The sequence below is a fragment of the Copadichromis virginalis genome, linkage group LG4 (assembly GCF_057382275.1).
Source record: "Copadichromis virginalis isolate Kocher_CV1m ecotype Utaka linkage group LG4, C_Virginalis_male_GT1.1, whole genome shotgun sequence".
Classification (NCBI taxonomy): Eukaryota; Metazoa; Chordata; class Actinopteri; order Cichliformes; family Cichlidae; genus Copadichromis; species Copadichromis virginalis.
Genome location: NC_140621.1, coordinates 25,431,010 through 25,457,122, shown reverse-complemented (window position 1 = coordinate 25,457,122; position 26,113 = coordinate 25,431,010). Strand labels below are relative to the sequence as shown.

General features: G+C 40.5%; 1 protein-coding gene across 2 annotated transcripts; it reads left to right on the top strand.

The window, feature by feature from the left end:
• The first annotated feature begins 630 nt into the window (after positions 1 to 630).
• On the top strand, positions 631 to 22,446 carry brd4 (bromodomain containing 4). Of its 2 annotated transcripts, none has more exons than XM_085454484.1 (19): positions 631 to 1,277; positions 13,132 to 13,513; positions 14,460 to 14,597; positions 14,692 to 14,827; positions 15,205 to 15,545; positions 15,674 to 16,054; positions 16,142 to 16,270; positions 16,644 to 16,874; positions 16,959 to 17,182; positions 17,568 to 17,890; positions 18,050 to 18,145; positions 18,269 to 18,670; positions 18,919 to 19,725; positions 19,835 to 19,941; positions 20,040 to 20,190; positions 20,291 to 20,415; positions 20,540 to 20,745; positions 21,436 to 21,712; positions 21,835 to 22,446. In XM_085454484.1, the coding sequence occupies exons 1-19, from the start codon at positions 1,180 to 1,182 to the stop codon at positions 21,901 to 21,903; spliced, it is 4,623 nt and encodes a 1,540-aa protein (XP_085310610.1). In that variant the 5' UTR covers positions 631 to 1,179; the 3' UTR covers positions 21,904 to 22,446. The 2 variants fall into 2 exon arrangements, with proteins under 2 accessions (XP_085310610.1, XP_085310609.1); XM_085454483.1 differs by having other exon boundaries at positions 20,291 to 20,421.
• The last annotated feature ends 3,667 nt before the right edge of the window (positions 22,447 to 26,113 follow it).

Here is a 26,113-nt window from a genome sequence, read left to right as displayed (position 1 = left end):
GAATGCACCAATACTTCCACCCTTACAGCTTTTTCAGCGAGCCAGCCCACTTTTTGCAATGATGCAATGTTTGAATGCTAAACATTATTACGTAATACTCTCAATATTTGCAGTTTAAGTTTTCCACGCAATGATTGCAATCCTGCACTTAAGTTCAAGCCTTGACTTAGTCATGAGTTTATCTCCTGTTTTAAGCAGTCAGTTGGAACTTGAATCTGCCTCATAGATCTGGCCGAATATAGTTATTTTTCCTCTAAAAAAAGTCCCATCATGATATCAGTCTGTGTGCTAGACGAGGAGATGATGGACTACAGATAAGTGAGCCCTTAGATTGGTGGGGGAAGGCATATACAAGATTACTCTAAAGAGACTGATTGTATGGGGGTGGAGCGTGATGAAATGGACTGAGAAAAAGACAGGAAGGGGGTGGGGTCTTAAAGGTGTAATGGAAGGGGGCAGAGAGAGAGAGCATGGACCTCAAGCCATTGATGGAGAAGTGGGGAGGGGTGAAAAGAAAAAAACACGTAGGAGTAAGAGAGAGAGGGAGGGGGAGAGGGAGGGAGGGAGGAGTGTGTGGGCTGAGGCTTGCTGAATGAGGAAGCAGTTGAGCCATTTTTTTTTTACTGTTGAGTAACTGCATGCTGGCCTGCCTGTGTTAGAGAGGGTGAGAGCGGGACCTGGACGAAAAAGTGTTTCTTCTGGATCTTATCAGAGCTCAGTCCTCTCTTTCACCTTCCCCTCTCAGTTTCGTATACATCTTGATTGCTGTTTGTGACTATTTAAGTTGGGGAGGCCCTGGAGAGGACACACAATGGAGCGAAGAGCCTCTGGCAACTGGGCTGTTGTACTGTTGAGAGGGGGATGGTGTAGAGAGAGGACCGGTTCACACAGCTAACACAGCCTGCCGGCTGTAGGTTTCCAGCAGCCTGTCCTCCCGCCTGGACCTACTCTTTCCCGGCTGGGGCCTCTTTTTCCTGGAACAGCCACCCTCAAACTACACTTGGACTACACTACGGATTACTCACCGTGTTCTGTGGGATTTTATAATACATACTGGAGCCTGAAGAATAAATCTATTATGTTTTTTGGATTGAACAAAGGGAAAAACTAACTTCTCTGTAATTCTTCCGTGCCCTGTTTTGGTTTTTGCTTTCTCTTTCTGTTTAGAGGAGTTCGTAAATGGATTACAAGATGCATGCCAAATCAAACGATTTACTGGATTTCCAAATACTGGATACACTTCTGGAAAAAATTGCGCATTCAGTCTCTGTTAAAAGGTAATGTTATCTGGTTACTTAGAGTATGTTACATTTTTCTTCAGAAACTCTGTTGAGTCACTGAAGGTCTTTATAGTCTTATATTTACAAAATGTTATAAATTTGTGTACATGGTTAAAAAGTATAATAGAAAACACTAAGGACAGCCTGGAGTCATGGTTCTTGGGACTATCATGTGGTTAGAAAGACGAGTTTTACGGGACCCAGCAATTCAATCCTGTTTAGAAATATGTCTTCAGTTTTATTCTGAATTGTATTTGGTATCTAGATTTCAGCCAGAAGCCTACCTCCTGGCGTGAGAGAGAGAGAGGAAGGGGGAGTACAGAGGAAGACTGTAGGGTTTTGTGTGTGTGTGCGCGCGTGTGTGTCTCTTGATTCCTGGCAGGGTTTGGCTTGCTTATCCTAACCAGCTGGAAGTTTAACTTAAAAGAGACTACATGATTCTTGCCTTTTCCTGTTATGTGTCTGACTCATGGTTAGTCTATTTGAGTCAGTCTGTATGACTCATGTAGTAAGCGGTTATAATCAGCACAGGGGGAATTTTTTTTATATGTGTGACCTTTCACTGAATTATTGAAAAGTCATTACTTTTGTTTCAAATTTCCATAGAACAAATGTAAACAAAGACAAATTTTGTTTGACTTTCATATGTGATGAAACTGAAGTAGCACAGGTTATGGGTGGTTACTGATAGTCATCGAAAACTAGGATTTGGAGGTATCAAGAGTAAAAATACAGTGCATTGGCCAAGAAGTCTTGAATTGTTCCCATAGAAACATTGGCAAAATTTGTTTTTTCTTTGCTTCAACACCTTGAAATTGAAATTCCTGTCATATGCTGTAGCGTTTCAAGTTTATTTTGGTATGTTTCTTGTTCCACTGGTGTACCATGAGGATTAATACATACATTTTTATAATCAATCTTATTCTTAACTATTATTAATCAAGCATAATTTTACTGTAAGTTCTTCTAGTGCTTTTCTTGATAGTTGGCTTTTTGTTGCTCACTATGAGGCTGCTGTACACAGCCTGATGCGTGCATGTCTGGTGCCATCTGAGCCCTGTTTGCACCTGTAAATTTCACGTGGTGATCGCACGCCCACTGGGACAAGTATTTGCCCTTGCAAGATGGGATTTACAATCAGAAACACCCTTAATTCATGGATGTCTCGTTACCTTATAAAAGTTTTTCACATCAGTGCTTTCAAAATAATAACAACTATATTTGTGCCTCTTTTCCACATGTACGTACTGAGCTTGACTCTACTCTTCTTGGTTTTGGTTGTTTTACATTACAGTCAAGTACCACCTTTTTATGCTTGGTGTCCTTATAGCAACACAGCCAGTGGACCAGTATGCTGGTTTGTGTAGACCCATTTCTGTCATTGCCAGGTTTAAAAACTTATCAGTTTTGATTTTTGTGAAGGGGTCGCTCTAATGACTCATCAGTGACGCCACTAACTGGCCAGTTGGTGGCATTCAGGCTGATGTCACATTTTGTCTCAGAGCGCTTGGAACCCCGGCCAGGTATCAAGTACTACTACCTAATGAAAAACCCTAAAAACTGAGTCAACTCAAGGCAAGCCAAGCAAGCACTAGTGGAAAGGGCTAAAATTGAAACTGACTAAACCCATGTTGAGTTTCAAAAACAAAAGTACACTTACATTTCTTGTCTTACCAGTCGAAAGGAGAGGGGGAATAAAAGGACATATGCAACAAGAGTGTTAACGACCCGAGAAATAAAAACATAGGTGGAATCAGTACAAACTTGAAAATTGACTGTCAAGACAGTAGCATTAGGGTGGAGCTCCTCCCTGAAGAGGAGCTGAAAAGGCTGGTGTGTAAGCAGGGAAATTGTGCTGTTGGCTTTGTCAGTGTGGTTCAATTAATTATTTATTTTCATGCTTTCAGACAACATAAGCCATCATTCGAACTCCTGGGGCAGCCCCCCCCCCCCTTAACCTTATACACGAATGATTAATAGCTTACTTTTACAGGGAGCACTGATGTCTTGCTATATTGTGTTTTGCTTCTATGTAGGACAGTCGGTGATGCTATATGTAGGACTAGATATCCTCACTTGAGATTTGTAACCCCCACCCCAGTAACCAGAACCACTTCCTCTCAAGAAAAAAAAAATTCCACAGCAGTCTGTGGTCCAGGTCAAAAGTCAACTATTATTCCAGGCCTAAACCATGCAGCCACAGGAAGCAAGCCTCTTGACCTGTGTTGGGGACTTTTGGAACCTTGATCTTAGATGCAAATATTACTGTTAAATTATCACAGCAGGTCATTCAAACTTGTTATATAAGTTTCTCTTAGAGACAAACTGAATGTGAATTGGTGCTTGCTAATATTTGTGCAGTTTAATATTAAGAAAATCTGAGCAAGCAACTTTGTCTTGCATGTAATTTATTTGAAGTGCGCAGCATCCAAATTAAAACATGTGAGGGCAAAAAGAAATTGCTGGAAAAGGCACTCACAAAAACAAGGCATATGTACACCTGCGCACAATAGCCCCTTTTCCATTTACCTACTTGGATCGACTGGTTTTCCATCCCAATTGAATACCACCTAATGTGTATAATCGTCAATCATATAAATGCTGCTGATCAACTTGTGACTTTCTAATATCTGATACGAATGCTACAAAAAAGGTGGATGTCGAGGCAGCTGTATACCTACCGCTCTGACTGTGGCTTTTCGTCAGACTCTGGGACCATGGCGCTGTTTTTTGGAGCCATTTCCCTCATTGCCAGGTTTAAAAACTTATCAGTTTTGATTTTTGTGAAGGGGTCGCTCTAATGACTCATCAGTGACGCCACTAACTGGCCAGTTGGTGGCATTCAGGCTGATGTCACATTTTGTCTCAGAGCGCTTGGAACCCCGGCCAGGTATCAAGTACTACTACCTAATGAAAAACCCTAAAAACTGAGTCAACTCAAGGCAAGCCAAGCAAGCACTAGTGGAAAGGGCTAAAATTGAAACTGACTAAACCCATGTTGAGTTTCAAAAACAAAAGTACACTTACATTTCTTGTCTTACCAGTCGAAAGGAGAGGGGGAATAAAAGGACATATGCAACAAGAGTGTTAACGACCCGAGAAATAAAAACATAGGTGGAATCAGTACAAACTTGAAAATTGACTGTCAAGACAGTAGCATTAGGGTGGAGCTCCTCCCTGAAGAGGAGCTGAAAAGGCTGGTGTGTAAGCAGGGAAATTGTGCTGTTGGCTTTGTCAGTGTGGTTCAATTAATTATTTATTTTCATGCTTTCAGACAACATAAGCCATCATTCGAACTCCTGGGGCAGCCCCCCCCCCCCCCCCCCCCCTTAACCTTATACACGAATGATTAATAGCTTACTTTTACAGGGAGCACTGATGTCTTGCTATATTGTGTTTTGCTTCTATGTAGGACAGTCGGTGATGCTATATGTAGGACTAGATATCCTCACTTGAGATTTGTAACCCCCACCCCAGTAACCAGAACCACTTCCTCTCAAGAAAAAAAAAAATCCACAGCAGTCTGTGGTCCAGGTCAAAAGTCAACTATTATTCCAGGCCTAAACCATGCAGCCACAGGAAGCAAGCCTCTTGACCTGTGTTGGGGACTTTTGGAACCTTGATCTTAGATGCAAATATTACTGTTAAATTATCACAGCAGGTCATTCAAACTTGTTATATAAGTTTCTCTTAGAGACAAACTGAATGTGAATTGGTGCTTGCTAATATTTGTGCAGTTTAATATTAAGAAAATCTGAGCAAGCAACTTTGTCTTGCATGTAATTTATTTGAAGTGCGCAGCATCCAAATTAAAACATGTGAGGGCAAAAAGAAATTGCTGGAAAAGGCACTCACAAAAACAAGGCATATGTACACCTGCGCACAATAGCCCCTTTTCCATTTACCTACTTGGATCGACTGGTTTTCCATCCCAATTGAATACCACCTAATGTGTATAATCGTCAATCATATAAATGCTGCTGATCAACTTGTGACTTTCTAATATCTGATACGAATGCTACAAAAAAGGTGGATGTCGAGGCAGCTGTATACCTACCGCTCTGTCTGTGGCTTTTCATCAGACTCTGGGACCATGGCGCTGTTTTTTGGAGCCATTTCCCTCATTGCCAGGTTTCAAAAATGGCAGTTTTGCTTTTTGTGAACGAGACACTCTCATGACTCATGGAGTGACACCACTGACCAGCCAATCGGTGGCATGTGACATCTTCAGTCACTTCATTTTGGATCGCTTGGAACCCCGCTACCCAGGTTCCATGACCTAATGGAAAACCCTGAAACCTTGAGAAGACTAATGGAGAATTGGCTAATGTTCCCTTTAAGCCGCAGTCAGTCTAAAAATTTGTGAATCAGCCTCAAATGCTGCACTCTAGTCACCCACTTTCAAGCTAGAATGTTTATGTATACAAATGAGAGTACTGATCGGAGGGTTCCTCAAGTCATGGTGTCCTCTGGCCAGTCTACAGCATAACACAAAAGTGTCATCACAGCATGTGAAAAGCATAACTGACTGATCCACAACTTTCGCAAATAATTGTGAGAAATAGTGGAATCCCTCTGCACAGAGATATCAATAAAAAATAGTCACTGATAAAAGTGATGTATTTATTTACATTTTTATATGATAAACTTGGCACTCATCATGAAGATATTGTGCTGTCATTGGCTTTATATACAGTAAGGATGGGGGGAAATTGATGTAGCATATTTTTAAATAAATATTTACTCTGCAAATACATTGAACAGTCACTCAACTCATCAGTTTACTAGTAGAGAATCTCCTTTGCTCATATTTTAAATGTTAAGTTGCTGATAACCAGGTACTCTCAGCACTTTCCTCTTATCCTAGTGGCAGGTTTGCTTGACACTGTTGTGGCAGTCTCATCCTGTAGTTAGACTGATTCCAACTCAATTGTCATGGACTACAGTTCATGTTCAGCTCTTGAGATCTGTTATGAGCTAGACCCCAGTCTAACAAGGACCTGTAACAGGTAGAAAACTGATTCAAGTGCTGCAACACCAAACTCACTGAGGCTGCAGAGCAGAATGACCACTACTACAGTCCAAGACTGTGGAGCTGGAGTTCACCTACAGGATGGGGCTCACTGAATATATAGCCTGTAATGTTGTTCAGTTACATAGTTTTCACGAATAACTTTACACCTATTTTTGGCGTAGAAACTTGTAAACGGAAGTGATAATTCACTTAAGAGAGCGACTGCACCTCCGTTTGCACTGGTCACATATGCAAATACTCACCTCCATAAATTGAATATAAATCTATGGGAAACACTATTTAACTGTTTAATGTTGTTTATGTTTTAAAGACGGTTATGTAGTTGGAAAAGTTTTTTTTTTTTACATGTATTAAACCAAAGTTTCATTTTACTCGGTTCACTTTTACTGGTTACTTCCTAAAACATGAAGGGAACCAGACAGAACAGGTTTAACAGGTTTCCTTCCTAAGTATTTTGTCAACAGCATTTATGGTGTTCTAAATTGCAAAGACCGCAAACCTTGTCCATGTTGTGTTTCTGTTAGTGCAAATGATCAGCAGGCCAAAAACCAAATCACTGCACGGTTATTAAATAACAAAATGCTCAATATTAGGTAAATTGACCAATATAGGTGAATTGGAGATGCCAAGAAAGGTGAAATGAAGGAGCTTTTAAAAACACTAGAGATGAGGCTTGTTGCTCTCTGCAATGTTTGAGTGAAGAGATCTACATGACATTTATGCTTTCAGAACATCTCCTGGAAACATTGTATTATAATGCGCTTGTAGTAATAAGTAAGGATGTAGACAAAAAGCTCAGGCCTGGAAAAAATGCAATAACTAGAAATCTACATACTTACCTGTTTGACATAAACATGAATGATATTGTTCTCAGTAGACACATTTGTACTGATTGTTCTTGACAGTATCCAAAAAAGGTCATGAGACAATATAAGACTAATGTTCATTTATTAGCATGTAGAGGAGAAGATATTTTGGCAAATTGTCAAATACATAACACCCACCTGTTTACAGTAGTGATTGTAAATGTGTCATGATGACAGTCAGAACAGGATATCTAAGATGATCTTTCTGATGTCCAGATAACTTACCCACATGTTGTTATTCTGGTTTTACTAGGCTAATTGTTTTCCTGTGACATTTAGTCTGCCAGGCATCTTCAGTCTTCGGATTTAAATATTTCTTTTAATGTTTGCGATTTTCTACACATCTAGTGATACTGTTGTGTTTTTTAAAGCCAGACAGGGAAAGAAAAATAGTCGTAGACAGCACTAATTTCCTTCGGGATTAATAAAGTATTCTGATTCTGATTTAAACTTTCCCAGGTGTTGTTGAGAAAAATTTAAGACTACAGCCAATGTTTTAAAATGGTGTTTCATTTATGTTGTTGAGCTAGATGGTTCTGCAAATGAAGATGGCAAAACATTTCAGCCAATTTCACTGCAGCCTTTAGATTTCAAAGACACTATTTCACAGGAATGCATGCAAATGCTGGATGCAGTCAAATTGGGCATTAACCTTTGTTAACCTGCTTACTGTCTTCTGACCTGTGTGATGTCAGATCGTTCTGATTTAACGTGACAACAGAACAAGTGATCATCTAGCGAATTCAGATTGAGTGGAGTTCATGTGATCATAGCTTATGTTCAGCCCTGATAGGGAGGTCAGTTAGACATATACAGTCAAATGTTTAAGTCCACTTGAAAAATGGCAAACATTCATATTTTGCTTGATTGGATCTTAACAAGGTTCCAAGCAGAGTTTCAACATGCAACATTAAGAAATGGGAGTGAGACAAAACATTTTTCTGAGCATGCAATTTATTAAAAACAACATTGAGAGAGGCTGTTTTACAGCTGATCAAAAGTTTAAGACCACATGCCTTTAAAAGGCCAAATCTGTGCAAAAATGAGGCTTCATTGTCATTTTGTGTCATGTAGTCACACTGTCATGACGTTCTGATGGCAAAAGCAAAAAAATGTTCCCTTTTTGAACGTGGTCGGGTTTTTGAGCTATATAAACCAGGTCTCCCGCAATGTGCCATTACTGCTGAGCTGGGATGCAGTAACACAGTCTACTGGAATTTCTTAAATGACCCTAAGGGTTATGGAACAAAAACGTCAAGTGGAAGACCCCCCAAAATTTTGCCAGCACTGAGCCAGAGGATCTAATTGGCTGTCCGTAAAGACTGCAGCCCCATAACCATCAGACGGCACCTGAAACTGAAGGGCTTCAAAAACAAAAAATATCTTCAAAGGCCGTGTCTTCTTGAACGCCACAGAACTGACCGTTTGAATGGTCCTGATGATTTCTAACGTTACTGGCATGAAAAGCAGATTCCACCTGAGATGTTTTCTACGCCCTACATTTCAGGGGGCGCCATGGTCTGGGGTGCTTTTTCCTTCAGTGGAACAACGGCACTTCAGGTGGTGCAGGGCCGTCAAACAGCTGCTGGTTATTTCTAAATGTTGTAGAGAGCATCTCTCATGACTGAGGGCCCTCGTCTGTATGATAACACCTGGGTTTTTTTAACAGTGCTACAGTACACAGTGCCTGCAGGACAAGGGACTTTTTCAAGGAGAATAAAATCAGTCTTTTGGACCACTCTGCATGTTCCCCTGATCTAAATCTAATTGAGAACCTTCGGGTATGGATGACAGGGGAAGTTTACAAAAATGAACAACAGTTCCAGACAGTAGATGCCTTTTGTGCGGCCATCTTCACCACTTAGAGAAATATTCCCACTCATCTCATGGAAACTCTTGCATCAAGTATGATTTTTTTTTTTTTTTTTTTTTTTTTTTTGCAATTTTTCAAGTGGTCTTAAACTTTTGATTGAGATTGTATGAAGGCTGATGCAAACATAAAAGTGTACTGTAGCTGAAGATAATACTGATTCTGAAAAAAGCAACATAATAGTCTTTACAACTATGCCAGTATTTATAATGCTGTAATAACTGCAAACTTTTACATATAATTTTCTTGGGGGAAGAGAGGCGAGAGAGGTCTCCAAAGGTTTTCAGCATCATTGCAACATTATTTTCTCTGAGCACAGTGTAGAAAGTGCAGAAAAAAAGCTTGCATGTGCTTTTGGTGTACAAAATATCCATGACAATAAGTTTGATTTTCGTTCTGGTTTCCATCATTAGTCAGGAATGGCATCTGATAGTCAGTAGACTGAAATCATGCACAAAAAGGATGATTTGTCCAACAATCACTAAAGCAGAACACAAAAATGTGTTCTGCAAGTTGTGCGGTGCACAAGTTGTATCTGCATCATCACAGGTGTCATTTTTGGAGATGACCTTGAATATTGTGATATAATGTTTTATCGTGTATTGTCTACCACAACCTTTCATATTATTTTTGATCATTTGACAAACAAATTGTATTTTAGTGTTTAGTAAATTAATCCCTGCTTGGCTTGATTTGCACATCGGTGTGCTGAGTCTAGACAAGTTCTGTGGCTTTGTTTATTTTAAATTTGTTTTTATTTGGTCTTATTCACAGGGTATGGTACTTTTGCCTCCAGCTACAAATGTACCATATCACCTGGACCAGTACTGCTTCTTTTTTATGTGTTATTGGTTGTGGTCATTCAACATATTGGCAGTTATTCAGATTCTCCACTGAGCTTTAGTGCCTCGGGGGGGGGGGGGGGGGGCAACACAGTGATCATGTGGTGTGCAAACTGCTTCCTCCTTCTCAGAAAGTGACTCACCAAGAATGAGATTAGTCACAGATCCATATAGTTGTGTGTGTGCATGTGTTTATCTTTGAAGGCGGATTTCAGAGTATCAGACTGGAAAGCTTGAATACACAATCTGATGATCAGTATTTTTCCCCCAGAATACTGCTGCTGTTGTATTTTTACTCTGTTAGTCTAGATTGGTTTTTAGTTGGACTGTTGTCTTAACAGCCTTTGTGTGTAATTTGAATGTAATGTCCCTGACTGCCTGGGAGAGAGTACATTATGTAGGACTGAGCGTGCGGTGGAACACACAGTCCCTCGGCTGCCAGATGACGCTAATTCTCCTCTACTCTCCACCCCTGCCCACTCACATCCAAAAGCACTCCCAGGTCTTGAGACAGAGTGGGAACAAAAGATCTACTACAACAACAACAACAACACACACACACAAAAACAAAACTGAAACAGTTTATGATTTTTATTGAATTCACATCAGTAGACGGTTCTTATTTTATATAGTACGCCATAATATACACTTTCTATGATCAATCATGAGTTAATGCATCTGATTGTGATATCTTTTTGGAAATAACATTTCTATTAACAGATAGAGAAACTGTTATGGTAAAATTCAGACAGTTCGTTTTTGGTTTTCATTTAAGTAGTGTTTCTTCTTTCGGTTGAGAGGAAAATTTGTGAGTTGGTGGAACTATGTCATAATACTCACTGAACTAACAGTTTGAAACCATAAAGGAAATTAAATCATGTGGTCAATTCTTATGCTGACAAAATCCCCAGTAGATTAGTCAATGATTTGCAGATCTAGGTGTATTTTACATTACGTCTGTTGCTGCCATGGTTACATATAGTCAGGGACAATTTACTTATCTACCTCAAAAATAGATACAAAGAAAAGTGAGAAAATAATAGAGCAAAAGAAAAGGCAAGAACTGTGCCAGGTTAAAAAGGTGCAATTTTCTGTGTCTGGGTAGTTCAGAGTAGGGCAGGGCAATATGGCCAAAAATATTTATCACGATATACATTTGAAAATTTGCAATAACGATATCACTGACGATATAATTGACGCAAGACAAAATACTTTACAACTCCGCAACTTTATTAGTGCAAAAAACCCCCCATCAATGTATTTTCACTTAAACAAGCAGCTGTTTTTTATGTGCATTAAAGCTATATACAAATTTAACAGTGCAAATACAAATTTCTTGCTGACAGTTTATCCAAAAGGCATTTCCAGTGGAAACTGGCCGACATATTATACCTGGTTATGCTCAGGATATCCACAAAATTTAAAAAGAGGTTATCCACACACAATACGGTAATATTATGTTGAAGCACAGTACGTATCACTCCGCGAGGTTCCTGACTACGGTAGCCATAATGCTCCAACAATCCATCAAGCGGTGCGGCTTCGTAGCTTAGCAAAGTCGTACTAAAACATTTTTTGACAGATTTTTGAGCAGCATGTACCACATAAAAACAGTTTGGTAATAAAAACGGCCTGCTTGCATGCTCTACCAAAAAATGTGCTTTGGTGTGTATCTGATGGACGAAAGCCAAACCAGTTCCATACCACTGAAGTTGCACCATTTTTGGTTCATCTGTTTCATTCAACAATCCGCTTTCGCCCTTCTCATTCTCCGTTGCCGCCATGCTTTTTCCACCATGCGCGTATTAAAACAAAGGCACTGCACATGCGCGTTTACCCATATTCTATCGCGATATTTCATTTTCTTATCATTGCCTAACATTATTCCGGTATTACTGTGAACAGTACCCCTAGATCAGAGTATAATATCACAGTAACTCTCACATTGGACAAAACTCTAGTCACAACCCGTCCCCTCACCATGTGTGGATGGTGACTTGTATTTTTAAATAATTTCCCCCAGGGATCAATAAAGTATTCTGATTCTGATGGTGGTACGGGATAAGGAAGGGTGCAAATCCATATTAAACTGTATATGCATTTGTAACAATCATATGGTGTAGCTTATTAAGATGATACCATTAAGTTAAAGGAAGGGTACTTCTAACATTTGTTTATTACTTTTTAACCACGTTAGTTCATATGAGATTTATATATCCTGAAAACATTAGAAGATGGCTTAAGAATGTCTGCCATATTGGACACGATACAACCACTCTTTGCTAAGGAAAAACATGCATTGCTGGCAATGCTTCTTGGAGTTTTCTAATTGTTGCTGGGTTGCAAAGAATGCAAAGAAAACTGAATAATTGCTTTGGTAGCCAGAAGACTTCCACAGTTGGCTGTTGTTATTAATTTTTGTCTGTAAATACTTGCTAACTGCTTGCTGAGTGGTAGCACAACTTGTGAAAAATTGTGACACGAACCAGAAATTAAAGTAAAAGTTAGACGTTTTGAAACATTGTTGCAATACTTTGAAGGCAAACCTTCTGCATTTCAGGGTTGAACTGCGCGTTTCACAGTCTATTTAAATATGAGGATTGTGTAGTCTTACTTTGAAGGCTTTTATAATTCTGTAATCATTTGTACATTTAAACTAGCCAAAAGTATCTATATAACAAAGACTGGAAGCCAGGGAGAGCTTCAGTTTAATGTACATCTGCAACACCAGTTACTACTTTTGCTTTTTTCCATGTTACCAAGTCTGTCATAGCATTTAATTACAGTTAATACTAATTCTTCCCTATTATACCAAAGTAGATAAAGTATTTAACATATTCAGTTATGAAGGATCTTTAAAAAATTCACCCCGCCAACAGTGTGTTCTGGTTCAAGGCCAGATTTTCTGAATGAAATCATCACTGGGAACTTTGTCTTATTTTTAATATGACTGTGTAAACATTACAGTGCATGTTTCATCCTCTACTCACAATCAGAGCTGACAAAGTGGACATTTTTTCAACTGATAGAAGAAACTAACTCATTGTGTTGTGATTAAATGGCCGGTATACCACTAGCCTTGCAGCTATTTTATTTATTTGATTGTAAACATGGTATAAGGGGTCTAACTAAACTTTGCGTTGAAATGTAAAATGTTATTGGCTGTGTAACAAAAATCATTAGTTTAGCAAAGACTTTGTTTATAGTTTTGCTAATTACTCTTCTTTTCTGTTTTTAGAGAGTCCAGTGAGGAGTGCAATGGGATCAGCAGTGCTCTGTCAGTGGAGTCTGTGCCGGGGCCAAGATTAAACTGGTGTCCTGCCAACACCACTACCTCTACCCCTGCCCCTGCTTCAGCTCCAGGGCCCGAGCCCAGGTCCTGCCTTATCAGAATGGGTGACGGCCTGGACACAGCGCAGATGTCGGGCAGCAGCAGCAGCCAGGGGCAGGTTCAGCAACAGTGTAACCCCCCACCCCCAGAATACATCAATCCCAACAGGCCAAAGCGCCAGACCAATCAGCTACAGTACCTGCTGAAAGTGGTTGTGAAAACCCTGTGGAAGCACCAGTTTGCCTGGCCTTTTCATGCACCAGTGGATGCATTGAAACTCAACCTGCCTGTAAGCTTTGTTTTAACATAAAATGCTTGATTTCTCCAAGATTTCATGGACTGAGTAGATGTCTCATAGATCAGCCCAGCTTCTACACAATCTAATGTCCTGTATTTACTTATTTGTACTTTTTTATGATTTATAAATGCAGGCAAACTGACTAGAGCTGTTCTCTGCATGTATATGCAAGATTGAGAATAGCAGGGCTCTTTTTTTCTATTTCTATTTTATCATTTAGATTGTTGCATTTGTCATTGCACAGTATGAAGTCATATTAGACACACGCACATTATATCATCCTCAGCTGTTATAATCTGTAGTTAATGGAATTTAAATTTAATTTACAATTTTGGCTTCCACAAAACAATCAGAGCAAGATAACTGGGATTAAACAGTTACTGTGTTGTATGCTATTCTTTTGCTTTGCCTTTCAGCACACCACTCTCCTTTTGCACCTCTATAAAGATCTAAATTTAGTCCCCAGAAAACTGTGGCAGACTCATTTATGTTGATTTATTTATTTTGTTTTTCAATCTAATTACATTTATCATCCAATTGAAAAGCCATTTCTTTTTTTAAGTTTAATGAATCCACATTTTTTCCAAGCCCTGAGTAATCATGTTTAATGATATGCATCTCGCTATATAAAATCCAATCCATTATTATTATTATTATTATCATTAATTATCAGTCATCTCTCAAGCCACAATAATGAAATGTTTGCCAGAAATTGAACATTTATTGAACCTTCTGACATTTTTTAAAATTAGTTAAATAAAAAATTTTTGTTTGTGCAATTTATTTTGGTTTTTCGTGATGGGGCTGACAATGATGATATAAAAGTGCCAAATATAATACAGGAGGTGTTAAGGGGTTCACTTTAGTAAAGAACCAGATTGCATTGAAGAGTTTCCACTTGAGTTTTTTCTGACCAACTTATTTGTAACCATTTCAGGACTACTACACAATAATCAAAACCCCTATGGACATGGGAACAATCAAGAAAAGGCTTGAGAACAGTTACTACTGGAATGCCCAAGAATGTATCCAAGACTTCAACACGATGTTTACCAATTGCTACATATACAACAAGGTACATAGTTGTACAACAGAGCCTTATCAATATAACGTTGCAATAATTCTGAAGTTGTTCCACTTGAACTAAGACTGTTTTTCTCCCTTTGCAGCCTGGCGATGATATAGTGTTAATGGCTGAGGCTCTAGAGAAGGTTTTCCTCCAGAAAGTCTCAGAAATGCCACAGGAAGAAACTGAGATTGTTGTCATGACAGGAAAGGGACGTGGCCGAGGCCGGAGAGAGGGAGGTATGGGTCTCTAAAATTAATTTCTACCAGTTAGCATGTATTCCTAGTTTTTCCTCTTTAAGATTGTATATTTAGGGTTCTTTATTTATTTATTTCAGTTGAGTTATATTAAAGGATTGAGAAAATGCACCTTTTAAAAAGGCACTCAATGAATCAACATTTTTCTTTCCTCTGAGTAATCATGTTACCCCTATTTGACTTCAGTGTGGCTGCACATTTCGGTGTGCACATGGATAGGCATTTCTTTGGTCTACATTATTATAAAGACCAGAGAGAGTGTGCAAAACTCTGATATTTGTTTCTGATTCTATATGCAAGAAGAGTTTTTAATCTAAAACTTTCATGAGAAAACAACCGTTTTGTTCTTTCACATCCAGGTCTAAACTTGAAACCCGGGGCCATTATGGATCCTTTGTCAACAACTCCTCAAACACGTGGCCTATCAGCCCTCCCAACAGGGCTCCAAACTCGAGGACCAGTGCAGGGTCCGCCTTCACTACCTCCCCAGCCTTTGATGCAGGCCCTGGCAGGCCATGTGCCCCCAGCGTTATCCAGCCATGCACCACAGCTCGGAGCGCCATTCTCCCTGGGTCAGTCAGACTGCCCACCTCAAGTTCCTGTAATGACTTCTGTGCCTCCCCCTTCCCAGACCTCTCTTCCCCCAGCAACAATCCAGAGCACTGCCCCCATGCTGCAGACCTCCATGACCATGACCAAAGTGAGTGTACTTGACAAATGGATGAATGTTTGGGCATGAAGACTCATCTTTGACCATGCTTGGATCAGACATATGTAGATAAGATATAATAACTGCTTAATTCCCTTTCTTGTTTTACTGCTATCCAGCCAAGAAAGAGCCAAAAAAGGAAAGCAGACACTACAACGCCTACTGCAAATGACCAGCTGAGTGAGTCATCGCCAGCAGAATCTAAGTCTGGGAAGACACTACCCAGGCGAGAGAGCGCACGGCCTACGAAGATTAAAAAGGACGCTCCAGACTCTCAGCATCACATAGGCTTGGGGATGGGACTAAGCGGACCGAGTGGAGGTCATAGCCCCAAACCACAGGACCAGCTGGGGTATTGCGCCAGTCTGGTTAGAGAGATGCTGTCCAAGAAACATGCTGCTTATGCCTGGCCATTCTACAAACCAGTTGATGTGGATGCACTGGGACTACATGATTATCATGATATCATCAAACATCCAATGGACCTCAGCACCATTAAGGTGTGCAGAAAACACATATTTTCAGAGAAACTAAACAGGGGGCATTTTTTGATGGCAAGTAATTAATACCCTTGATGTATTTAATAGGCCAAGCTGGAGAACAGGCAATACCGGGATCCCCAGGAGTTTGCTGCTGATGTGCGATTAATGTTTTCCAACTGCTACAAATATAATCCTCCAGACCATGAGGTGGTAGCCATGGCTCGCAAACTACAGGTACGTACATGCTATTGTTACATTTTTAAAAAAGATGCAAGGCAAAAAGTTGATCTATGTAGAGTTTTACTAGCCTTAAAGTATCCAATATAAGGGGAGGCTGTTTTGCTGCCGTTCTGATCTCTGATTGCATTCTACTGAATTTAATTTTTTGTTTTGGAATTATTTGATTTATTTGCTAGTTTATACAGGGCTCCTCTGCAAAAAAAAAAAAAAAGCAAATAAAAAATAACACTGCAATAAATCATCAAGTCTCACATGCTGCAGTTGAACAGGGAGCAGAAGTCATTAATATGTTAGTATCCTGCCCAACTAATGTATGTGTGTGTAAAACACCAATTTTGATAGTATGCTTGCTTCTTTTCATTTGTAGGATGTCTTTGAAATGCGCTTTGCCAAGATGCCAGATGAACCAGAGAGCAAGCCTTTAGTTTCTGCCCCAGCTCCTGCACTTCATCACCCTGCCCCTGTTAAGCCTCAGCCTCCTCTGGCCCACGTCGCCTCATCTTCGGACAGCTCCAGTGACTCATCCTCTGAGTCTGAGTCTTCCACTGATGACTCTGAAGAGGAAAGAGCCCAGAGGTTGGCAGAGTTACAGGAACAGGTCGGTTGTCTAAGAAAATTCAGTTGAGTTGTTGTCCACACCCTGAAAACTTTTGTTGACAACTGATCTAATTTCTGTATGCAGTTGAAGGCTGTCCACGAGCAGCTGGCTGCCCTCTCCCAACCACAAGCCAGCAAACCAAAGAGAAAAGAAAAGGAAAAGAAAGAGAAGAAAAAGGATAAGCATAAAAGGAAAGGAAGCATGCCTGTCGATGAGATCCAGGATGCTACACCTCTTTCGCAGCCGTCTAAGAAGATTAAGACCAGTAACAATAACAACAAAGAGATTGTTCCCAAGAAGAAACCCAGGTGGGTATTAAGCGGTCTCCTAAAGCTTGAACAAAACCTTTATAAAGCAGTCAGCCTGACATTTCACAATCTGTTAATTACCCTTTCTTCATTTTATATACAGCTTATTGTTATGTTTTCAATAAATGCCAAGAGGCTTGGTTATCCTATGACATTTATTACATAGTTTATCTTCTTATAAATTATGAGTCTTAATTGTTGATTGTTGTAATCCAGCTTATTAGGTAACTTTGAGTGGACAGTTTTATTCATGTTAAGAGTTTTAGTCTCCAGCTGTAACTGATTAGCTGTAGGTATGTATTTTCTGTTTTTACCATTTCGAAAAGGTGACTGATTTACTAGAGCTTAGTCAGCATTGGTAAATTTTTGTGTTTTGCCTCTGTAGCAAAAAGGAGACGATGAAACCTGCCAGCTTGCAGCCTGTTCCTAGTCTGGAAGATGACCTGGGAGCCACTCTGTCATCAGTTACAGGGGAAAAGTGCAAACCTATGACCTATGAGGAGAAGAGGCAGCTAAGCCTGGACATCAACAAGCTTCCTGGTGACAAGCTTGGCCGTGTAGTACACATTATCCAGTCCAGAGAGCCCTCACTCAAAAATTCAAACCCTGATGAGATTGAGATTGACTTTGAGACGCTAAAGCCTTCCACTCTGCGTGAACTAGAGAGATATGTGTCTTCCTGCCTCCGCAAGAAGAAAAGGGTTTCAGGTAAGCCAGTGTATGAATTATAGTAAAAACAAACATCGGAACCAACTCCAAATCTATTTAAAAAAAAAAAACTTAGTCTTGACAGAAAACATTCAGAATTCTGCCATTTACCATCACTATGAAATCAGGAAATGTATGAACATGTGCATTGTTTTGTAGTTGATAAGACTATGGAGCCCATGGCTACCTCTAAAAAGACCGGATCTTCTTCAGACAGCAGTGGCTCCAGCTCAGACAGTGAAGTGGAGGTGCCAGGTGAGTTACTCCAGATATGAGCATTCAGATTTACATAATCTCCCCCCCCCCCCCCCCCCCCCCAAAAAAAAAAAAAAGAGAAAAGTATGAAATGTTTATGTTTGTACATGTTTATTTTCCCAGGAACGATAAAACAGCCGAAAAAGAAGAACCATGCTGTAAAGGAGGGGAAGGGGAAGACACATTCTCATATTCAGACTCTACCCGCTCAGGCTACACATCAGTCTCAAGCTGCAGGCCTTCAGTCCAGCAGTCAGATGAAGCAACAGCAGCACCATCACCACCACCAGCCATCTCCTGCAGGCTTCATGGCGCCCTCTGTTGCTCCTCTCGAGTCTTCTCAGTTACTGGAGACGAGCTTTGACTCCCTGCCACCTTTTGGTCAGCCCATCATGCACATGTCCCACCACACAGGCAACGCATCCTCGTCACCTGCACCTTCTCACCTCAACACTCATTCTGCTGGGCCAGTGTCCCCTGAGACACATCCTTTCCTCAACCAGCATTCCGTCCTCCCATCTCCAGGTAAGGTTTTATGCAGAGGCCAATTGTTTGATGACTCTAGTCCTGATAACTACCTAGGTTGCTATTGCTTTTGAAGCTACAACTGCATTTCTCCTCTACGGAATCCTACAGTTGTAATGCAGGTTACAAAATGACCACTAGTTCACTTTTTTCCTATTAAACCTATGTTCTAATAGAGCACATATACTAAAAATTGTATTTTTGCCAACAAATTCACGCTAATAAAGTTTTGCGTCTTCTACCCTTAGCCTTACACAGTTCCATGCCTCAGCAGCCTTCTCGGCCCAGTCACAAGGCAGCCCCTCTTCATCCCAAACCCCCTCAGCAACCAGCGCCACCTCAGCAGCCGCAGCAACAGCAGCAGCCACCTCTGCAGCAGCAGCCACCTCTGCAGCAACAGCCACCTCTGCAGCAGCTCCAGCCTCAGCCTCTGCCTCAGCCCCAGCCAACAGCACCACCACCACTGCCACAACAGCACCAACTCCCCTCACAGATTCTTCACTCTACTCAGCCTCTGCACCAGCGGCCTATATCCCCCCCAACACTCACACCCCAAGGCTTGTTGTCTTCTCAGCCACCCCAGATGCTGCTGGAGGATGATGAAGAGCCAGTGTCTACAACGCCAATTAACCAGTTATTCCTACCGCAGTTTCAGCAACCGCGTCAGACCCAGCAGGCTCGTCAGCAGCAGCAACAACCAGTACAGACTTCACTCCTGCAGTCTGTTCAGACACAATCTCAGCTTTCGTCTCAGACTACCTTGGCTCCTGCCCAGCACCCTGTTCAGTCCCAGGCTCAGTCAGCCCCGTCACATCAGACGCTGTCCCAACAGATGCCCTTACACCAGGCCCGCCACATGCAACATACTCAGCAGCAACAACAGCAACCACAACAGCAGCAAGTGAACTACCAACATTGTCCCATACTCCCTCCTCAGTCCCAGGGAACACAACACAAAGCGTCCATGCCCACCAATAAAACACAACAGATTATCCAGCAGCAGCAGCAAGAGCAGCCCTCCCCTCGCCCGACCAAGCCTGACCCTTATAACACAGGTTGGTCGAATGAAATGGGACAGAAATATATTTTGTTACCTGGATTTTTTTTTTTTTCCCAAATGAATCATGTTTGCAGACATCTTATTTCCCTTTCTACTGTTTACAGGTCATATGAGAGACAACCCATCCCCTCTCATGATGAATTCTCCCCAACTTCCCCAGTATCCACCTGTGTCGCACCAGTCTCCACCTCACAACATGCAGCCTAAAAAGGTGAGAACATTTCTGTCAGGTTGGCAACTGTTTTTAACTGAGGCAGAGTTCGAGGCTCGAATAAGGTCTGACTTTGATTCAATTTGATTGCCATGCAGCAAAGGGCCCCTGGGACCCAAGGTGTGTTAAAAGAGGAGAAACTTCCTCCATCACCAGTGATGAGAGGGGAGCCATTTAATCCTGCAATGAGACCAGATCATCATAAACATCCTGAGAGCAAGCCTTGTCAACCAAGCCACAGCCAACAGAGTAAGAGCTCCCTAACTACTTCTCCTTAATGTTTTCCCCCCAAAATGAAATTAAGAATTAAGAAACTGTGCAGGATATTGATTCTTCTTGTGTTGAGCAGATGTGAAGTCCATGGAAGGCTCGCGACCTGTTATCCGCTCCGCTGAGCCCAGTGGGCCACCCACCTCTTTGCAAGATAAGGAGAAGTTCAAGCAGGAGTCCAAGGCTCCTTCTGCCCCCAAAAAGGTACAGGTGGGTGCAAGAGTCAGTTTATAAAAGTAACTCATACCTCTATATACATCTGATTGTAGCCCAAAAGGATTCCACCTACCAGAATTTTTGATTTGATCTCTCTGTGTCTGTTCCTCAGGATGTGAAACTGAAGAATATGGGCTCGTGGGCCAGTTTGGCACAAAAATCCACGTCTACGCCCTTATCGGCAGTGAAATCCTCGAGTGACAGTTTTGAACAATTCCGTCGTGCTGCTCGGGAGAAAGAGGAGAGGGAGAAGGCCCTGAAGGCCCAAGCTGAGCAGGCAGAAAAAGACAGGCTACGCAGAGAGCAAGACAAACTACGGTGAGATCGTCAGTAACAAATACAAAAGGGGCAAAAAGCAGCAGTGATTGAGGAGATTCGTGTCCCGTATTTATTGTATATCTGCTTGAAAAAGTCATGACAGAATAATATAAAGTATATTATAGTTAACTGTGTATAGCAATGTGCAGTCATTCAATGAATTTGAATGACTGCAAATATCTGTTTGAGCTGCTTGATGTTTAATACACAGTGTGAATTCCTGGATTTAAAGATATCGTATGCCCTCTTGTGGTCATATTCTGTGACTGCACCAGCCACAGAGATTAAAGTGTACTGAAAGGGCACAGTAGCAGAGGAAATTGATTTAAAAATGATCAGATCTGACAAGGTTATCATGGAATATCATTAATCATGAGCCTGTCGACCCTCCACTTCTGTCTGATGTTTTTCATGCAAGAGGCCACTGAACGAGCTTTTAATTTTTCATCTATTGTAGATGTTGAACTGCTCATGAATTAGGAATAGTCCAGTAAATAATAAGGGTCCTAACACCCTCTTTTTAAAAATAAATACATTTTTGTAGTAATCTTTGTGATGATCCTGTTTTTGTGGGCTTTAAGTGTCCAGCAGGGCACCACATGTATATGTGAGGACATCGCTTATGCAGCCATGAACCCCCTTCAGCAACATGCTGAGCGTTTGACTGATGGCTGTTGCTCTGCTTTCCAGAGGTCGGGATGAAGAGGAGGTCATGGAGCAAAGCAGAAGGATGCACGATGAGCCTCGCAGACGTCTTGAGCAGCCACACATTCAAGCCCCGTCACAACAACAACATCAGCAGCAGCAACAGCAGCAGCAGCAGTCGGTGCAGCAGGAGTCCCAGCCTCCCGCCATTCAGCAGCCTCCTCAACCTCCCACACCGCCTCAGCTCACCACACAGAACCAGTTAGACCAAGAGAGAGAGAGGGCCCGCCTCCGAGAGCAAGAGAGAAGGAGGCGGGAAGCGGTGAGATGATTTTTCTAGGTTTAACCCTTCTGGGATCTGTGGGGGTCTTGAGCTATGTAAAACAAAAGGTAGTGAACTGTTTGAACATAAACAATAATGGCTGTTCTCTTCTCTCTCTACAGATGGCAGCGACTATTGACATGAATTTCCAAAGTGACTTAATGGCTATCTTTGAGGAGAACCTGTTTTGAGAAGAAGAGCAACTGAAACAAAACTGCAAAAAAGAAAGAAAAAAGAAAGAAAGGGAGAAAAAAGATGTAAACCTCCTCTAAAGTAAGAATGTGGAGATCATGCAGCAGAGAGGGACACGGACTGTACGTATATGTGACGGGCCCTGTTGAGACTGAGTACAAACACTGGACGGGCGGTCACAGCTTGGTTTGCCCACGTGGACTGAACACACAAACATCACACGGGGACGAGTCGCTTAGTTTTGGATGTCGTTTTCCTGGATATTTAGCATTACCTGGCTGATATCGCGTAACAGGAAAAAAGCGGACCCCTGATGGCAGCGCTGCCTTTTTCACACTTGGTTTTTACAGTGTGTGCGTGTGTGTCTGTGGGTACAACGGTAACCACAAGCGTGAAGACATCCCACTGATAACGTTCAGACAGACTGCAGAGACACTGAGAGAACTGCCAGATGTCTGAGTTGGTGAAGAAGACTGATCTTTATGTGTTCTGTTTTGTTTCTTGTAAGTGAAAAGATTACATTTTTGTTTTGTTTTTTGGGGTTTTTTTTTTTTCGGGGGGGGGGGGGGGGGTGCTACTTCCATACTGTAAATCATGTATATTTCTCAGCAGAGAAGGTACAGTTTGCCTTACACCTCTTTTTCCTAAACTGACCATTATCTTCTGTGGCCTGCACAAACGGACAAACAAACATTTGCAGACGAGGCGAGGAGCAGTGCAGACCTTTTTTCATTATCTAGTATCTACTGTAAAGAAGTATTTTCTTATACTACAATAACTGTTTATTTTGAATCTCTTTTCTTTCTTTTTTCCTTCCTCTTTGAATCTTCTCACCAACACACTCCGCCAGCTACTTCTATGCCAAACAACCCCTGATATCTTTTATGCTAAATTACTTGTCCTAAAACATTTGGTAGCTAGTTAAAAAAAAAAAAAAAAAAACTTTAAAAAAAATACCCTCAATATATGCATTATCATAGTTTCAGCAAGTATTTATCAAAGACAGAGTCAGTCAAGTTTTTTCCATCTTGCCTTTTATTTTTTAATTTAAAGCTACAGTAGGAAATCGGTAGCAGAAGAGGGAGAGAGTCTGGTCGTTTCTAAGCTTTAGTTCTGAGTTTTCACTACAAATGTCGCACCATCGTTTGCATTACACTTTTAGATACACTGTTGGAGAAGTTTTTCTGAGTGGCCGGTTCACAACAGTAACTACTGGGTCAGTCAAGCCCCCTTTTGTTCCCTCTGATGAAGCTGGGACTATCAGGGGAATTAGACAAACATCTTTCTGTAGCTGTTACTTCAATCAGGTTAGTAAAGTAGTAGACTGGAGAGAGCTCCCTGTTAGATTTTTCACATCGAATCGTCTTCTAGTTCACCGAGGGCACAGTGTCGACGGTATAAACTAAAAAGAAACAGTTACCGGTACACAAGTCAAGAAACGGAAAATGCTGAAAAAACAGTTTTGATTTCTATCTTTGTTCTTGTTTGATAAAATTGTGGATGTGACTCTTCTAATTATGTTCTTGGAGACATTTGTTTGAGCGGGGATTGACTGAAATCCGAACACATCTCGTCCTCTCTACTTGTCTCTTATGGTGTTTTTTCTCCAGTGCCTGTATTGTATTGCAGTTCTCGTTGGCTTATATTACACTTTGACCGGGTTTAGAAAGGGGCGAGTCAGCAGTGGGCGGTGTAATATTTAAGTGGGGTGGGAGATTTTTTTGAAGGAGTTTGTGTATAAAAAACAAACAAAACAAAAAACACACAACAAGAAAAAAAGAAAGAAAGGGAAAAAAGAAAAAAGTAATAAAAAAGGAAAAGACAGCGTTTTATACTTTACCCGTTACCAATATTCGGGTTTTAAAGTTAGTTTTAGCTGGACTTCTATGAGTGTACACACCTGACAACTACTTTCTCAGTTTGTTCAATCAGCACATTTTAGATAGATCTGTTTCAGTGTCACCACACTAGCGTTTGAGTCTGGTCTGTGAGTGTGATTGTAAATTTGGATGGCTGTATGAGTGTGTGTGTGTGTGTGTGTGTTTTCATTCTTTTCTCAGTGTGTGGTGCGGGAGGTCTGTTTCCCGATGTAGATAAGCAGTCTGTTAATGAGGAGAATAAAAAGATGGGTGAGTACTTCAGGAGAACTCGTTTCTGTGCTTGAGTCACATCTTTTAATTTCTATGAAGTCCACGATATATAACTATATAATTTTATTATTAGATTGGTTTTGAAAGGGTAAAAAACAAAATGTCATTCCTTTTTAGCCTTTTTTTCCCTTGTCATAATAACTGTTGGACATAACGTGCCATGAGTTTTACGGAGAATGTGCTGACCTGCAGCTCAGCCCAGAGTTTGCTTTATTCAGGTATCTTATTTTGTGTTACATTTGTTCTGTTTTGGGGGTTTTGTTCAGACATTTTCCTCGATTATCGTATGTGAGTGGTCTATCGAGGTCTCTGATTAAGTCTGTTATGATCATTAAATAAACTCATCTCTCTCTTTTTTTTAAATTTTTTTTTTTTATAGAAAATAAAAAAATAAACAAAGATTTTCCCTTTCCAGTCTCTTTCTGTTTGAAATCTAATGGAGCTTGTGTGCAGCACAGTCTCAACTGGGAGCAGATAGTTGGGATTACTATGAAGAATGACAAATGTGTTGCTTTAATTTTCCCTAAACACAGACTAAATGAGCACGGGGCTCTGCTTATTTAGTCTCAAGAAAGCCCCAGTTTAAAAAATAATGCAATCTCCTGTATTTATGAAATTTAAAAAATTGCATTTTTATATTGAGTTCTGCATCATACTTCACAGGTATGAACAAAAAGTCAAAAGTCAAAGAGACAGCTTTTGTAACATACCTGCAGAAAGCACGTATCAAAGTCAAAATTAGCACTTTGTACATGGGGCACAGCTAATCAGTCAGAAAACATTGGCTAAGCGGTTTTCTTACGGTTCTTGCTGTAATAATACATTCTTCAGACTGATAATGTATTATTTCAAGCTGTTTACTAATGTTGTCAAGTAGGAAAATATAGAAATTTAGGATGTCTTATTTTGAAGGTACTTGTCGGAAGTGATGTTATTGTATTATGTCTGACTTGACATCAAACTGGGCACAATGCCAAACGCCCTCTGGTGGTCACATTGGAAAATTTAGAGCGAGCGCATTGTGTAACAAGTCAGATTGAATACGTGTATAAGAATTGTTAATAAAGACTGAAGTTAATAAGGTCACGTCAGATGTTTACTAGAGGGGCATTACAAATAATTAACTGCGGGCTTGGCCCACATGCGCCGTTATAACTGCTTTTAGGTTAGTCAAGATAGGAAAGGTCAATATCTATAATAATAATAATAATAATAATAATAATAAAGTTCACTGCCCTCTGGCGGTCAAAGGCAGGAACTACATTTCAACACGTCTTTTCGCCGTCAATACAAACTTATAAGGGACTAACATTTCTGAACCTAATTTAATGAAAAAGTATTAAGCATACTCATATGAAAGCGCCTAAATTAAATGTGATTTTTAACTTATCAGGTTATATTTATTTATATTGCTGAGTACCTTTGGGCATTCTCTTTTAGCCCTCTCATTTATGCATGCTTTGGACAGGCACTACAATAGAAGTGCACAAGATTGTGACCCCGTGACTTTATTAGTTATTATACAATATTAATTTAAAACACAGATTCCCGAAGATATATCCAGCTACATTAATGGACGTTGCTCACACGCGCAGCTAATAACAGTTTGTTTTTCTTTGGGTTAATAAATAGTCCTTTACTAAAGTGAACGTTTACTGCCCTCTTGCGGTCAAAATGCGGAACTACTGCACAAGTTGCGTCAAGTTGCCGCAAATAACAATTTAAAACGTATATTTCCTGTACGTAATTTCAAAATAACTGTAGCAAACAAACTGACGTGTTTAAAAAAAATAACAGTAAAAACGTAAGGTAAAAAATTTTTTGGCTAATTATTAGTTGTATCAATTTAACTGTTATTTATCAAGTTATATTTGTTACTTCTAAATCAATCAAAAATAGTGTCACACTTCTGTATAAAATTATCATCAGTGATTTCCAGTTTGGGCTAAGTGAAAACTCTCCTCTTGCGGTCACATTATAAAAGGGAAACGTGCCATCACTTCCGCTAATTAATTTCAAAATAAAGTAGTACATTTAAAATTAAGTAAATATTACCCTT